This window comes from Athene cunicularia (assembly GCF_003259725.1).
Source record: "Athene cunicularia isolate RWA chromosome 3 unlocalized genomic scaffold, athCun1 chr3_part1, whole genome shotgun sequence".
Lineage (NCBI taxonomy): Eukaryota > Metazoa > Chordata > Aves > Strigiformes > Strigidae > Athene > Athene cunicularia.
The window spans coordinates 80,153,143-80,165,792 of record NW_020799097.1 but is presented as its reverse complement, the minus strand read 5'-3'; the positions used below and the strand labels follow the sequence as shown (position 1 = coordinate 80,165,792).

The window sequence follows — 12,650 nt, the reverse complement described above, 5'->3', positions numbered from 1 at the left end:
TACACATTGACCAGATTAATGTGCACATTTTGTAGTATTGCAACCTTTTATGCTGCATATCTCACATTTTAAAAAGAAACTTTCTAAAATGCCAACTCCTGAGGGAAATACTGTTGGAAGCAATAGCTCTCACCAGTGCAAGCTATATTGTTTACTATTTTTCCTCTGAGTTTTTTATTTCTAAAAATAAATATCATGCCAATAACAGCCCTGGAGTAGATTTTAAGCTTTAGCTTTATAGTTCATGCAGCAAACCAAACCTAGCTCACCTAAACAGTAAGTGATAAATAGGTTCAATTATGTATGCTTTTAGTGTAAAATTCTTACTTTACCAAAGCAAGAGGGCTTGGAGTTTTACATGAAATAATACCAGGTATCTAGATCCTAGGATTTATTGGATGTGGAGCTTTAGCTATTCAGACCTTTAAAAGATTTAAATGTCTTATTAAAGCCTATGTCTTACCTTTTAATGAGTCTGTTGGCATATACTATTTCATTTAATGCTTGTATCTAGCACCAAATAAAGAAGCTTGCTTTCTTATAGCAAATTCTATTTACTTGTGCCAGTTTTGCCTGTTGAGTGAAGTCTGTAATGTGACAAGCCTTAGCTGATCTTGGAAAAAAACCCACTTCTAAATTCATTGAACAGTCAGTATGTGGCTGGGAAAGCAGCAGCTGCTTTTGGAGCTTTTCAGTGTATTTCCCCCTATTGCACCCTGGTGGCAGCTTTGCCTGTGGCCTGGGAGGGCCCCACCCCTGCTGCTGCCAGCCTGATAGAGAAGAACATTGTGTCCTGTGGTTGCAAAGGAGCACTTCCTTCTGTCTGAACTAAGAAGTAGGGCAGATCTGTTTAGGCCTCTTGAAGCATTTGGCTTTAGAAGTTAATGCTTTAAACAAGCTGAAGTACAGGGGAAGATGCTTCTCCAGACTACTTGGTCAATTTACCATGCTTTGTGTTCAATTAAGTACCTCATGGCTCAAAAGTCCTTACAAAATGAATGCTATAAAAACACATGTTGGTCTAACTCATTAGCATGATACTCTATATGCTAAAAGAATTAACACTATACAAATCTCAAGAAATATTTTAGAAATAATCTAAAGCCAGAGTAAAAACACCAAGTCTTTCATTTACTAGAGAACCAGCAGCATAGTGAACTTAAATGTAGCCATCCTTCAATAGCTTAACTTTTCCTTTTGGCACAATTGTTCTTAGTGATGTAGCTTCCTCTTTTGTCCCCATGTTACCCTCCTTTTTGAAAGTTCTAAAGATTCCCAAAGGCTTCAGTAGCTAGCCATATTTTAGGCTCTTTCTTTTCTTAGTGGTAGAAAAAGCCAGGGTATTAAGAATCTGAGGGAGAGTAACAGAAGAACACAGGAGACTAGCTGAGAGCTGAGCTTGTCTGGTAATTTCACATTTTAACTCAACACCAGTCATTACATCAGCCTGTCACTTTCCAAGAGAGAATACATGGGACAAGTAGAAGGCTGAAAACCTGAAACCCCAAAAAACACAGTACAAGCAGTCAAGGCACATTGTGTCACTCATTTTATTCACATATACAAGTTGACACTACACTATTAAATACAGACAATACAGAAGCAGTAAAAACAAATACTGTTTAAAAACTTTAAAAAACACATATTGCTTCAAGCTTAGATGGTATTTCCCTATTGTTTTTAAAGTGAATTCAGTGCTAACAATAGCTGAGGCAGCTTCCCATTTACTTGTACCCCTAATTTTCTAGGGCCTACTGTCAAGGTGTTGAGTCAGGCTCCATATGGCTTTGCTGCTGAGTGCACTGAGCTGGAAAATAAACTGGAAGATCCAGGTTACCACATACAAGGCCCTCAGATTGCTAGCTTTTGGTCCCTATCACAGTAAAAAAGTAGTCAGAGAGGCCTTTAGAGTTCAGTGGCACTGCATTATACCGTAAAAAAAATGAGAACAGATACTTCCCTACATGTTAAAAATTTGATTAAAATGTGCATTTGCTACCCAGATAAAGTTCTTACCAAAAATTCAGGTCTGTCCCTCAGTTTAAGTTCAGCTCTTAAGTTTAGCCATCACCTTGACTATCTCAGCTTCCAGTGAAAAAGTCTGTGCAAAGATATTGACAGCAGTGACTGAATAGGCATGCTACTGTATTTTACAGGGACATTCTTATGTAGTTTTCATTGTAACATTTTACATTGTAAACACTAGTCTTCACAACACTATAGTTAAATGGCAGCATTACACATTGTAAAAGTCTTGTTTCACTTAGCTAAGTACTTTCAGAAACAAAAAGGAATAAGTTATTTTAATGAAGACTTTGGACAACTGAGTATTTACTGTGTTCTTACAAACAATGTTTTACTTCTAAAACAGGAATGAGAAGTGTTCATCACTTGGCTGAATTCAAGAGTCCATGCAAGACAAAGTTCAGAACTTAATTGATAATTGTGACATTCACTAGGTTTTCCATTTTTTAGTGAGTAATTTGATGCAGAACAGCCACATCCTCTAAGATGTATGGAATATAGTTAAAGCTTTTACACTTGAAAAGCTCTGCTAAGTCAATTGGCTTTTAATTTGTTAATGTCAACGCTAAAATAACAGTTTTCCAGACTTCAGCCTGGCACATGCCAAAATATTTTGCATCTAAAATTTGCAGTGATCAGAACTATACTATTTCACAGTCTAAGCAAACCTACTAGCTTTTTTTTTTTTTTTTTTTTAATTTTTTTTTTTAACACAAATAATGCCCAGATGCAGGAAGGCTACCTGATTTGCAGAATTTATCCCTCACTTCATTACATCACTTAACCCAAGATAGTACCAGCACAGCACCCAGGATTATTTTTAGCTACAGACCATTTGAAAAAGCATGACAGTGACTCACATGACCTGATTAGTGTCACTACTGTCTTCTAGCAAATTGTTTTGGTGGGGAGCAGCTCTTGACCAGACAAGGATAAGACCTAGATCATTTCCTCAGTACACAGCAGCTTTGACAGTGCTGAAGTCTCTCATGCTCTGTAGAACACCTGAACAAGCCTGTTTGAGATGTTTTAAGTCTGGTACCCAGTATCCAAGGCAGAAGGCACTTAAGCCTTCTAGAATTCTTGAAAGACCAACATCTAATGAAAGATCCATCTTATCCAAAAATAGGTACTTAAGGCAGGCACACAGTCATCTTGGCTCCTCCATTCTCCATGCAAAGAGCAAACTGCAGAAGCTGTATTCTGAAAGCATGGCAAGATGAGTCCTGCCCTACACAATCAAGGAGACTGTTTAATGTGACAGTGCACTGCAGGAACAGTCCATCTGCTGCAGTTACGTAAAGCCTGCAAAGCCTGTGGGCAACAGGGACAGGCAAGAGATTTTATTGAATAAGGCTGTTAAGCACTACTGAGTTAGTGCTTTGATACCACTGTTCAAAGCTAGGGTGGATTTCTGAATTGAAACAGCATCAAAGCAACATAAGCATATTTACAACAGCTATTTAAAGAGGAAAACTGTAAAAGGAAATTAAAAGAATCTCATATGGAATATAAAGGCATCCTCTGGAATAGTTTGCCTCAGTTTTGGGCACTGTTCTGAAGTTTTAGGAAGTTCTACCCTGTGGTTTTCTTAAGAGATGGAATACAGTAATTTTGCTGTGTATAAAACATACTTCATCATACTTTGCATTCCCAGACTTAAAAGCTGTAAGATCTCTAGCAGGTAGCCTGAACAAGAGTTATCTGTATTTTTATATCTATATGCTTAAAAGGCAGATAAAAATCAGATTATGATTTCATGGATTCTAGGACACACTAGATTTAAGAGTAATGAAACCTTTACCAATATAATGTAATTAACACTAGGAGGCAGCAGTGCTTGCTCCCTTTGCATGATTACTTCCTTTCAGTAACACTTAAAATCACTTTCCACTCAGCATGTAACTGTTGCAATGGTAATTCTAGAGTCCTGCTTACTCACTGAGATTGTGGAATCAAGCTAAGATTAGTACAGGTTTCTGCTGCAGAAGTGCAAGTGCTTTCTGTGAGAAAGTGTCCAGTCTGTAACAGACAAGCTTCAAAACAATTAAACAGAGATAACACACAACACATCTGAACAAAACTTTGAAGCTCACAACTACAGCAATAATCTGCCTAAAGCTTAATTACCAAACTGAAAAAATTTACAGCAACTTGAGGGGAAAAAAACACAACATCAAGGATATCACAAACAATGACTATCCCACTCTGTAGAAGTAGAACCTACAAAGTGAGAGTGTTTAAGCTCCATTGTTTTTGTTTACTAAAGGGTACATACCCTTCCTTCTTCCCCTAGCCCCCACCTCCCTGTAGGAAAAGGAGTTCTGCACCAAGTTTGAGATGCAGAAAGCTTCTCAGAACTTCATCTACAAGCTTTATCAACATGATTTTCAAGTTTAAAACTTTTAACGGTATACTTGTACAATACTACCAAACGAATGCATATTGCACTCTGAGCCTCACTGAGCATAATAGATATTCTTGTTAAAAATAGACTTCATTAGACAGGAGCCAGCCCTCTACTTCAGTAAATGCATTTACATGATTAAGCACAGAGTAAGGGTGACCACGAGCTGAATACAGTGGCACAACTTGATACTGATAGAGTAAGCAACTGCTTTTTGAGCAGGAGCTATCAGATGATTGTCTACATCAGTTATTTGGTACAACAGGCACAGCAACAGCAAAAAAATCCTGTAGCTGTTTCTTGCCCTGAAAATTAGTAGTTTATTCTAATGACCTTAGAAACAGGAATAAAAGATAGCATCAGCAGATTCACTAATCAAACAAGGTTTTTTGAAAGTTTCTATGTACAGACAATACTTGGTATTTGCCTGCCTAAAGCATCTACATTTTATTAGTGCTGTTTACCAGACCCACTGGCTCTCCTGTTGCCTGTCAATATACTTATTTTGGTAGAAGTATTAAATTAAATAGTACTATAAATGCAAAGGCACCTCCATCACACCTTTCAAGTCTTTCCCCAACACCACCTCCCTATGACTTGGGTTTTTAAAATAAGGGACAACAGATTATTTGTTACCAATCAAAAAAGTGTTTGCTTTGACTCCCTGTATGCTAAGGTTCCCCCCTCCCACCCCCAAAAGTCAACTGAAGCATTAGAAAAATTCCCAAGGGGAATTGTTTAGAAGTTTGGGTAGCTATATCTAAAAGCCTCTTCAAATGTTATGGCTCCAACGATACACCCCACTCTGAGGTAGGTAGCCAAGATAAAAATATTGTAACAAATATTTTAACAGCTGGAAACTCCCTATAAAAACCTTGCATAAATAGTTTGGTTCCTTGCACCAGTGTCCTGATATGCATAACTTCTTCTGAAGATGCCTAAGGGAATCCAAATTCACCGAGCTCTTGCTGAGTAGCATCTCATATATTCCGTCATCCAAGGGTTATCCGGTGGGGAAGGCTTTATTCGCCAAGCTTTCTCCGCTTCCGCTGATCGTACTCGCCTCTGAGAAAGCTTCCTTTTCTCCACTTGCCTCCTGTTCTTTGCTCGCAGAGCAGATTCATGAATCTAAAAGACCAGAGTGAGTATTACAGCAGGAAAACAGCCTAGGAACCCCCTTCCAGGAAAGCTGAGAATCACTTTGTATTTGTCTCAATCCCCATCCTGAAGAAAGAGGGTTTGCTAGGAAGATTGTATTTTCTTCGATAATTAACAGAAGAAAATTTTTCTTCACTAAGAGAAGCACAGACATTTATAAAAAACACTTCCAATTCTATTATGCATTACATTCTCACTTCACACTATTAAACAATTCCAAAATGTTAAATGTTTGTCTTACTCTGACATACTCTGAAAGTCTCGATTCTCCTATTTCTACTATTTAAAATTCTTAAATATCCCTCAGTATGCCCAAGCATCCCTTAAAACCTAAGCCATAACAGACCATTCCCTAGAGACTCCTTTCTAAGCACTGAAGAACTTAATTTGACACACTTACATACATTTTTATATTATTAAGTTATCATATTTCCCTAAAATTTAATCTTAAGAGCCAGCTCCTATGTTTGCTTGCTTCTGTCTCCAGATTTACAACTCAATCAGGGGAAAGTAACACCTTTCAAACACTCAAGAAAAATGACCAAGCCAGGCAGTAAAAGCAGTTAGTTCCCACTTAAAGAAACATCCTTATGGGACTGCATCATGGGAAGTGTTTCGGAAGTGTCCTGTCCATTCACTCCAGATTTAAGACCTGATCTTAGGAGTTCCATGTTTCCAGCATAAGGAATGTTATAAGTCTTCAGAAGTATAAGTATTTCCGCTCAAGTCACACATCTGCCTCTGTTAGGCTTCAACCTAAAGCACCAGTCAAATTCCACCACTGAGCAAAGCTCCGCAACCCAGTAACAGTGTCCATTATCAGGATGGGCAGCTTCTGTCAAGAGCTGCAAGGCCCGAGTCCCTCATTTCCCTCAAAGGGTTGTCCAGGAGGGAAAAAGACTGCTTCAAACTCCTTCCAAACCAGCCCATCAGAAGCCATCTCTATCTTCTACATCAAGGATACCACCCACCTTAATCCTCAGATATCCTGGGTCACAGATTCAGACTCTACATCAGCAGTAAGATAAAGACAAGACACTGGCAGGGATACATTAATGATTATGCTTCACCAGCCTAGGGGAGTTAAAGAAAAGGAAGAAATGGATCTGTTTTAACACTCCAACCTTAGCGTTTCATGCTAAACCAGGAAGCGGACCCCACTTACAGCAGAATTCTGGTACTGTCCATGACCATATGAATTTTATCTGTGTTATCTCCCTAATATTTACATCAACCCTGCAATCCATTCGTACCTCCTAGGAGGGGCCCAAGCAAAAGTAACACAGCACAAGCACTACCCCAGTGTTTATATAACTGCCTGCTGTGGGATGCCTGGTGCTAACTACCAGTTTTGCTGGTAACGGTAACAGCCAGAAAGAGAGCCAAGGTTTGATCAGAACTTGGAAGTCAAACACGGTTTCAAAAACAACAGGTAAGAAATATTTGATTTGGACATGTCAAGCCTCTTCAGGTTTATTGCTAGAATTTGTTTTTTAGAATTTATTGCGAGAATCTCCCTGCACTCAAAGGCATCCCTGAGAAGTTTTACCCACATACAAGACATACTACTTATCCAGGCACTAACCAGTCACTGCCCTTCAATGAACCAGAAGCTTTACTTACTTCGTTTGCTGAAGCAGAAGCACAGACATTGTGAGTTTTCTGGCTTCCTGTATCTGTCTGCCTTTCACCCCACCCATACAGAGCAAATGGATGTTTATTCTCCTTTGGTGCATCTGTCTTTTGAGGACTTTTGGCTGATCTTCGATCATTACGACTGGACAAGGCACTTCGACTCGGACGTCGTCCTGTACGGCTGGTTTTGTCTGCTTCCTTTACAGAAGTGTGTTCTACAGTTTTTTCTTGCTCTTCCCTCTGCTGCTTTTCTTGATCTTCTCTTTCTCTTTCTAAAGAAAAAAAAGTTAGACTTTAAGCTCTCAATGACAACATATTAATGTCTCTTAATACATCATTGCTTTTTTTAGAAATGGGAGAAGTTATTACTTCCTTAGCAACAGATGTATACCTTGTTTAAATGCCTTCATTCTTTCCTTAGTGACTACAATATTTCCAAGCCCATCCTCTCTGTACATCAGCTTTCACATATTTAAACATGCCTTTCACTAGTGAGGCTACAGATAACCAATAGCTCCAGGCAGTATTTTAAAGACTGTTTCCAGTGATCTTCTGTCTTCACTGTTTCATCCTTCCATCTTTCAGACAGCAAACAGATGGACTGCGGAATGCTATGTAGATGCTGCCAGCCAGTCAAGAGATGAAGTCTGATAACAGTATCTGCAATATTAAATCCCTCCTATTATAAGCTTCCACTGAAAGAAAAAAAGTGATTCATTTTTAAGCTCCCTGATTATACATCTTGATTATGGTTTTCTGTTTATGGAAGAAAGGGGAGTAGGAAGCAAAGACTTAGCAAGGTTGATGTCTATCACTTTGTATCTGCTCTGTGAGATGTGTTTTACATTTAAAGTACCACACTCCACAGGCTCTTCTCCCCCCACTTCCATGTTTTTTCAACCTTCCATAACAAGGGTCCAGCATTTATCATCCAGGCATTGGGTATGTAGAGTTGGGTTTGTGAGGGAGAATTTAAATTGTTTCATTGTTAACTGGCAGATATAGATCAACACTGAAGGCTGAATCAGCATTCTGCAAGGCATTAAATAAAAACACATGGAAACTACTGCTCCATAAGATCCAGTCTTCTTGATTATAGAGCTATGGAGGAACTAGTTTTCCTTTGTGGTGCCTCACAGCTAGTAGTTCTTGATGTTTCATGCATACTACAACTTATATATAAAAATTTGGGTCTTAGACTTCAGATGAAGGAAGCCAATATCTGGTTCAGCAGTGCAATACTTCATAAATCTAAGAGAAGGGTTGGTAAGAAAGTCATGCCTTGCAATAAGGTTGTAAGTTGTTTTGAACAAGTTGTTTTCCAACATCATTAAATACAGTCAAGCAGATGTCTATGGATAACAGTTACTGACTGGAAAAGAATGGCCAAAGATTTTTCCCACCTTTGAGATCTGCAAGGTGTTACAAACTGGTGACACAAGGTCTTGAACTATTCTGTTAATACTAATCTAAACTAATATCTTTATCAACAAGCTGGATGAGGGTGTCAAGTGCACCCCCAGTAAGTTTGTAGATGACACCAAGTTGGGCAGAAGCATTGATAAGCTTGAGGGTAGGAAGGATCTACAGAGGGAACTGGACAAGCTGGATCCATGGGCCAAGGCCAATTGTTTGAGGTTCAGCAAGGCTCAGTGTCAGGTCCTGCACTTGGGTCACAACCACCCAAAGCAATGCTACAGGCCTGGGGAAGAGTGTCTGAAAAGCTGTCCAGCAGAAAAGGACCTGGGGTGTTGATCATCAGTCACCTGAATGTGAACCAGCACTGTGCCCAGGTGGCCAAGAAGGTCAAGAGCATCCTGGCTTGTATCAGAAATAGCATGGCCAGCAGGACAAGGAAAGTGATGGCCCCCCTGTATTGAGCACCGGTGAAGCCACACCTTGAATACTGTGTTCAGTTTTGAGCCCCTCACTGCAAGACAGATATTGAGGTGCTGGAGTAAGTCCAAAGAAGGGCAACAAAGCTGGTGAAGAGTCCAGAGCACAAGTCTTATGAGGAGCAGCTGAGGGAACCAGGATTAGTCTGGAGAAGAGGAGGCTGAGGGGAGACCTTATTGCTCTACAACTACCTGAAAGGAGGTTACAGCAAGGTGGGTATCAGTCTGTTCTCCCAAGTAACAAGCAATAAGAGGAAGCTGCCTTAGGTTACACCAGGGGAGGTTTAGATTGGACATTAGGAAAAACTTCACTGAAAGGTCTGACAAGCATTGGAACAGGCTGCCCAGGGAAGTGGTGGAGTCACCATCCCTGGAGATAACTTAAAAGACATGTAGGTGTGGTGCTTAGGGACATGATTTAGGGGTAGACTTGGCAGTACTAGGTTAATGGTTGAACTCAGTGATCTTAAAGGTCTTTTCCAGCCTAAGTGATTCTATGATTCTAATATACTGCTTACACTGCATTAGTGAAAAAAGAAATACAACTTCAGAAAAAAGTAAATAGACAGAACCCTGTCTTAGTTCTCCATCCTGCAAAACTTCAGCAGTAGTGTAAACAGGTTGGATACATATGCCAGACATGGAACATGACCCCTAAGCACTGTGGGCACAAGAAGATATTGTGATCTGAAGTCTCTGACTTTTAGACCAACCATGCCTTTTATGTAAAAGGCAACAAAAGCCTTTTATTAACCTAAAAGCACAGTCATCCACTAGTAAGTGATTCCCTTCAAGGGTCCACCTTTGAGTGTTAGACACTGCTTTCTGCTAGACACACACAGTGATATATATTCAATCTCGTAGACATGCTGAACTTGCAAGTTTTCTGCCACACCATCTATTGCTGGTTGTGGTAGGGACCAGCTGCAAGCTACCACTGTGCCAAGTCTCCACACTTTCAGTCACCACCAGCATACACTGGAGTGGTATGTACAGAGGGAACTCCTCCACTGGAGTAGGACTTCATCTCATTTAATGCTTGCTTACTTGTTGAGAGGTTGACCACAAACAACTAGAACAAATTTAACCTAAGTGTCTTCATTAAAAGCAAGCTTGCCAGTCCTGTGACAAAATAGCAGTCATTCTTGCTAATGGCTCTGATTTAGCCAGGCAAGCAAGAACATGCCCAATCTGACACTGCTTTAATATTGCTTCTGCATCCCATCCAACTCTGATGAAATCAAAGTTACCTGCCTGGCACACCAGTTAAGCATCCATTTACTCTTGTACTCACTTTGCACTTGTGATGTAAAGACATGAAGTCTTGCCACATGCCCCAGCATTCCCATAAGGCAAGCCTCATGCTCTCTTGTTAGTCTTGCCAGCACGTTTTCTACTTGCTGCCAACCAGTACACAGACCCTGGTGCTGGGCCCTGTTCAGGCTAGCCTACATACACCTCTTCCAAGCTGTGCAGGTGCAGCATTCAGCTACAGATGATACTGCAGTCCACCTGAGTATTTGGCTAAGAGTGACCATCAGTGTTTGATGTATTCGGAGCTGTATTTGTTAAGAATTCAGTTGAGTATCCCCACATAACAACCAAGAAAATTCGTTAAGGCCAAAGGAGAGAGAGAGAGAGAGAGAGAGAGAGAGAGAGAGAGAGAAAAAAGACCAGATGAATATCATGGATCTAAATACTGGGTGCACATAGTTGCAGTCATTATGGCCAAGGCTGGATAAAAAGCAAGCAGCAGTGACCTCAATGTGGCAAGAGACCTGCTTTGCATAGTGTCTTGGGCTCTGGGACACACAGCTTCACCTCTAACAAAGCAGCTCATTGATCACAGCTGCAACATGCAGCACAAAAGCTATCCCCTTTTCAAAACAGTATCCACACATCTCTACACAGCCCACTCCTAAGAAGGGACTGGATAGGCCTATTATCAGAAGGAAGCACTGTTTTGAGAAAATAAAAACACTGAAGGGGGACATATTGCTGTCAACTCTAAAACCAGAGTGCTTTTATTTTGGGAAGCTGTTCCATCCTCCATTCATGGGAAAATGGCATCTTCATTCTCTACAAAGGAAAATGGAACAACACTGAGTTCATGAGCAGCTAGGCTGCATTTAGAGACTTCAAAACACAGGAGAGTGGGGACTCTTCAGTTGTATGTATACTCTAGCTTTAAGATACTACTTCAAGGCAAAAGCCATGCCTGGGGATGCTGCTCACTAGGATATATTTCCAGCTGGTGCATAAATGATTGAGCCAGCTTGTCCCAAAATAGCAATAAAAGCATATGGGTAAATGGCACACTGAGTCCTGTGCACAGTATTACAGTAAATGCTGTATGCCAGAGCATACTATGGCACCTTATGAGCACCTGCTATTAGAGCAGGTATTTCAATTAATTCAGTCCTACAGTGCATTTATACAGAACTCAGTTGAAGGCACAAGGCAGATTTTTAGCAGTTATTTTAAGCCTTTTTATTTAAAGCTGTAGTTTATATCCAAGCTATTTTGTTAGGCACCGCTTTTCACAGGAAGGTAGAAAAGCAGCAGTTGATAGCAGGGAAGGAGTCAGACCCAGCTCTTCAGGGAGCCCTACCACCAGCAACACCTACCCATCTCCTCCTTCCCATGCCATGCATCAGCTCCAGCAGACACAGGAAACTCAGAACTGACTGGCTGCAGCATTACAGGGATTAGTCAGGAGAGAGAAAAAGCTAGGAACATTTAAAACTGCATCATGGATGCTAAGCAAAGCACACTGAACAGGAGGGGATTAAGCGCTTAGCAGGCAGAACAAAGCTGCCAGGCCCACCCAATATGGCTATTGAAAGCTCCTGCCCAGAGATCACTTAAACCTACTGCATTGCCCAGCCTGTGTAACTGCTCCCCTCCAGGGCTTAAGCAGGAAAAGCTCAAGTGGAGCTTCTCTCCTTCCCACAGTACTGCATGCTCTATGGGGCAGGCAGGACTCCCATTTCAAAGGCCCTGCTGACTTACAAGAAGTATCAAGAGCCTTCTGATTAGACCCACAGGTCCTCAGGGTAAACAGGATTATCTCTATATAGAGATATCTGCTCCTCACAGTGCTACCTCAGGTTCAGGAGAAGCACTTTATGCTTGAACTGCCATGAGTAGAACTCAGTTTCCTGCTTTAGTAGAACCACCTCTCCTAACAGGGCAGGTCTCCAAAGCCTCTTGAAGAGGGCATATACTCAGTTGTGGGTATGGACTACAGCTGGGTAGAAAGCAAATACTACAGCTGAAATAGACCACATCATTGCTTCTGGACAGATCTTGTATAAGGCAGTATTGGAGCTACCAGCAACACATCAATTAGATTCACACAAGCTTCATCTGCAGCAGAGTTCTGAAAGCAATGTCTGGCTTGGCTTGATAACAAAGCTTGTTTCCAAAAAAACCCCACATACCCAAAACTGGACCAACTTTAAATCACAGTATTAAACACCTAAACTGACACCACTGCCTTCTCTGCTGCCCCCCCCCCCCCCCAGCTA

The 12,650-nt window shown here is 40.8% G+C and overlaps 1 protein-coding gene across 2 annotated transcripts in view; it reads right to left on the bottom strand.

The window, feature by feature from the left end:
• Positions 1-2,735: 2,735 nt before the first annotated feature.
• CCSAP (centriole, cilia and spindle associated protein) overlaps positions 2,736-12,650 on the bottom strand; it is a 12,865-nt gene continuing 2,950 nt past the window's right edge. Inside the window, exons 1-3 of one of the 2 annotated variants that reach the window (XM_026845582.1) lie at positions 7,617-8,444; positions 7,214-7,497; positions 2,736-5,560 (exon numbers count right to left, since the gene is read on the bottom strand). In XM_026845582.1, coding sequence (XP_026701383.1) covers positions 5,387-5,560; positions 7,214-7,497; positions 7,617-7,683 — 525 coding nt within the window. In that variant the 5' untranslated portion in view covers positions 7,684-8,444 and the 3' untranslated portion in view covers positions 2,736-5,386. Of the gene's footprint in view, positions 5,561-7,213; positions 7,498-7,616; positions 8,445-12,650 lie in introns of those variants that run through there. The other variant, XM_026845583.1, reaches the window with a different exon arrangement.